Here is a 3847-nt window from a genome sequence, read left to right as displayed (position 1 = left end):
GCGGGAGCCGCCACGTCCCGGACAGCCCGGAGACGGGCACAGCGCTGCGGCCCGGCTCTGCCGCCGGAGGGTGCGGGACACACGGGACACACCTACAGCTTCACTCGGGACGAAGCTCAACGGTCTTCGGGGAACACCTGTCACGGGACCGGGCACGGAACCGGGTCGGACCTGCTGGTCAAACGAGTTTCCCCTTAGCGCCGGGAAAAGTAGCAGCCAGGAAGAAACGCGTAATTAAAATCTCTGAGGAGAGTAAAGGCTGCCGTTTCATACATCTGCACTGTATGTCCTCCAAAAGAGCAGGATATTTGTGTTTGTCAGGGATTCAGAGGTTACCAGAGCCCGAAACGGGGATCAGGGGTTTATAGAGTCTGTGTACACTCCTAATCTATTTCCTAACACATTCTGATTACACAAGAATTCATTAGAAAAGTCACGTTTCTCAGTGAGTAGCAGTGCTGGGATACCGGCTACTTCTGCAGAGCGTTCTGACTCAAACACTAATTTAAGTTGTTCGCAACTCTCAAAGGCCTCGCAGAGAAGCACCTTATTTGCAGAGTGATTGACAACATAAAAATACTTCAGTGGAAAAAATGAGAAACAGAAAACATAAATTTTGTCATTAAATGTGCAGTAAGTCAGAGGTGAAGTGAGGTGAATTCCGCAATAGGGAGGTTCATATATAGTTATATATGGATAACTATACATTTGGGATTTGTCCATTATGTGCTAGTGACCTTTACAGGAACAACTGGCACTACCTAAAATATATTTATTTTGAGTTTTTACACTATTCCTTACACTTTAGCAGACACAAAGCATAGAGGAAACCTAGAAGAGCCAGACAGGTTTCTAGGTATCTTTTTTTTTTAGGAATGCCACTGGACAAGTGGTAATCAGGGAACAATTATGTGATCATTTTTTCAGTGAAAGTTAGACCAGTTCATTATAAATGGTGGCTCTTACTCCCTCCACTCTTTTGGAGTGATTCTGCCAACAGGTGACAAGCCCCACTCAATTCCAGCTTGTGTGAACACCTGTAGGAGCATAAAAATCAAGATTATTAACTTTGAAATCAAACAAATCTTCTGAGAGAGGGCTATTTCTATTGTTTTCAGTTTAGATTTCTTGTATTAGAACATGACATCTCATTCATCTTTTAATAAAGCAAGTGGAATATATTTATATTGAATAATATTTAAATATTTCAGTTTTCTATTTCAAAATATCTAGCTTTAGAACAAAGAATCTGGAATGTAAAACCCCATTACCATACTGTTATTTTCATCTGTAAAATTTTCTGCTAAAACCTCTACCTGTATAGCTTAGAAATACCAAGTAGAATAGAGAAAAAAAAGTAGTTTCTACTACATTTTAAAATCAAGCAATAGACTGACATAGAAATTTGTCTAACAACTCAAAATATGAACTCACACAACTTCCACATCTATCACATTACTATTCACTTGTATCAAAAGCTCCTAAATTCTGACCATGCAAGTTATTTCAAACAAGTAAGCCTAACAGCTTACAAGTTTACAGCTATAGTCACAACAGAGTGGTGGAAAAAAAGGACAACTTACATATCCCCAGACAGCAGTAAAAACTATGGCTCCCCCGAGGAGTACCAGGTTTCCATATTTATCATGGAAGTTGGGCTCATATTTGCGATGAGCTTGTCTTACTGCAGTATGCTGAATGCCACGAGCTAATGAATGTTAAAGAGAATTAGAAGTATAGAAATCAACTAAAATATACATTCAAACCATTCACAATCCTCATTTCCCACAAACAGAGAGGCAAGCATAAGCATTAAAAGGCTTTTAGAAAAGCTGAAAAAATTAAACTTTTGGACTTAAGAGCTTTGGAATGATTCCAAAACACACAAAAAAAGCCTTGCATTTTGTTTCACTTCTCCCAATTTCTCTCTTGAAAATATTCCTGAAGTCAAATTCCAGTAAGAAAATCCTCTAAGTTACCTTTTTCATTAATATGTTTTCTTTGGGCCCTCAGTGTGGAATTTCAAGTACACTTTTAAGTATCACTATTTCTCTCCTAAAATAATTTGTTTAGTACTTGAAAGTTTCAGATTTCTATATGCAAATATCTATATATTGCCAGTATGTGTACCTAATATAAGCATTTTCAGGATGAAGTTCACCATCAAATTAAGGGGTTAAAGATAACGGGTATGGGTAACATCTTATTCCCTCATGATTTTTGAAGGGAAGGGAGGGAGGTGAAGAAGGAAGCGGAAATAACTGTGGGCCTTTGCATGAGGTAAATAGTACTGAATGAAACAAGGAGGTTATCTTCAGATGACAGCATGTACGCTGTAAAAGGTCTGAAGACAGAGTGACAAATCAAACAATCAGCTTCACAACACAGAGACTGTTTAGTGTATAAGGCATTTGATCAGACAGTGCTCTGTGCACGCAAATCGACATTACAAAATAGAACCTTTTAGTTTCTAGTCAATGGTTCGCATTTACCCACGCATGACTAGAGAAGATGATGGCAATACCTAGAATGCTACCGCATCCCCAGCACTCTGTGAGGCTATGCAATTTTTTTTAACAGAAAATAAAGAAGAATCTTGAACATCTACCGAGAGAAACACAACTAAGCACGTTTATTTTGAGTGCATGCACCTCAGGATAAGCACATCACGAACCCGGACCAGGGTTGAGAGGACTGGGTTAAGTACTGGGGATTCTACCAGTGAAGAGGCAACTTTACCCGTTAGGTTTAAGGGCTGGTCATGGATTACAAACTGCCACCTCGGGTTACAAAACCTGGATGTGCCTTTAGTCACTATCGAGGAGGAAAAGCACCGAGGAAGGGAACCCAAGGTCAGGTCAAGTAAAAGCAACTAGGAGGTAAAAAAAAGCAGAAAATAAAAAAGGACAAAAAGCAGCAGAGGAAGGAGGACAAGGCAGCCACCCTCAGCTGCCCTCACAACGCTCCCTCAGGGGCTGTTCAGGGACAGGGGAGGCAAGAAACCGGGGAGAGACCCCCAGATTAAACCGCCCACTCCCGAGAAACACCTCCAGCCCTTTTCTCCTCCAGAGAGCCTCTTCCCTTGCTTACCGGTGAGGTTCAGAGCAGCCCTCGCCACGGGGAACATGCTGACAAGCGGGGTGAGACCCTGCCGCGGGTGAGACACCGGTACCCTTGCCGAGCGGTGAAAAACAAAATGGTCGCGCCGGAAGTGGCCGCTGCACCGCGCCGCTGAGCGCAGCCCTGTGGGTAACGCAGGAAAGGCACCGCCGCGCTATGGCTGGGTGCGAGCGGGGGAAGCTCCGTCACCGGGAGAGACAGGGGCTCCTCTCCAGTTTACGGGCTCGGCAGTGTCTCTTTGCGAACCGCGGGGAAAGACGGGGAGGCGGCGCGGGATGAGGGAAGCGGTAAGAGGCTGCGGGAAGGAGCTGCAGTCGCAGTGTCAGGATGGCCGAGTGGTCTAAGGCGCCAGACTCAAGGCGTTCCGCGCCTTCCCGTGGCGGGCTGGGTATTCTGGTCTCCGTATGGAGGCGTGGGTTCGAATCCCACTTCTGACACCCCTTTTTCCCCCCCCTCCTTTATTTTTTTTCCCCTTCAGCCTGTGTGAGTTTAAATAAATAAGGCACTAATTGCTAAATTGCTAAAGCCAGAACTTTTAGTGCGAACAGAAATTGCAGCGAGGCTAGCGGCGCCAGAAATAATTTCCATAAGGTACGCGTCTTTGAATAAAGAAAGAACCAAACGTGAGCAAACCGGCACTTTTCTGTGGCGGTAACGCTCGGGAGCCCGTAACCCCTCACGCACCGGCTGAGGGCGATTGCGATGTCAACAATCTTTTTAACACACG

The 3847-nt window shown here is 44.2% G+C and overlaps 1 protein-coding gene and 1 non-coding gene across 2 annotated transcripts; one reads left to right on the top strand and one right to left on the bottom strand.

Moving 5' to 3' along the window:
- Positions 1–962: 962 nt before the first annotated feature.
- Positions 963–3127, bottom strand: LOC104517441 (cytochrome c oxidase subunit 7B, mitochondrial). The gene is made up of 3 exons (XM_010164692.1): positions 3091–3127; positions 1584–1708; positions 963–1037 (listed from the first exon to the last, which is right to left on the bottom strand). The coding sequence occupies exons 1-3, from the start codon at positions 3125–3127 to the stop codon at positions 963–965; spliced, it is 237 nt and encodes a 78-aa protein (XP_010162994.1).
- Positions 3128–3441: 314 nt separating this feature from the next.
- On the top strand, positions 3442–3557 carry TRNAL-CAA (transfer RNA leucine (anticodon CAA)). The gene is made up of 2 exons: positions 3442–3479; positions 3512–3557. It is a non-coding gene; the product is annotated as a tRNA-Leu (tRNA).
- The last annotated feature ends 290 nt before the right edge of the window (positions 3558–3847 follow it).

The sequence above is a fragment of the Antrostomus carolinensis genome, unplaced genomic scaffold (genome assembly GCF_000700745.2).
Source record: "Antrostomus carolinensis isolate BGI_N321 unplaced genomic scaffold, ASM70074v2 scaffold38063, whole genome shotgun sequence".
NCBI classification, from domain to species: domain Eukaryota; kingdom Metazoa; phylum Chordata; class Aves; order Caprimulgiformes; family Caprimulgidae; genus Antrostomus; species Antrostomus carolinensis.
Note: the sequence above shows the minus strand (reverse complement) of the source record. Positions and strands in the feature narration are given on the sequence as shown.

What these genes read in the sequence shown, in the direction of transcription:
- LOC104517441 (XM_010164692.1), bottom strand. Translation starts at nt 3,127, where the DNA reads ATGTTCCCCGTGGCGAGGGCTGCTCTGAACCTCACCG. An exon ending in GGCTGCTCTGAACCTCACCG is followed by an intron (nt 1,709 to 3,090) that starts GTAAGCAAGGGA and finishes AACATTCATTAG; the next exon opens with CTCGTGGCATTCAGCATACT. An exon ending in TTACTGCTGTCTGGGGATAT is followed by an intron (nt 1,038 to 1,583) that starts GTAAGTTGTCCT and finishes ATGCTCCTACAG; the next exon opens with GTGTTCACACAAGCTGGAAT.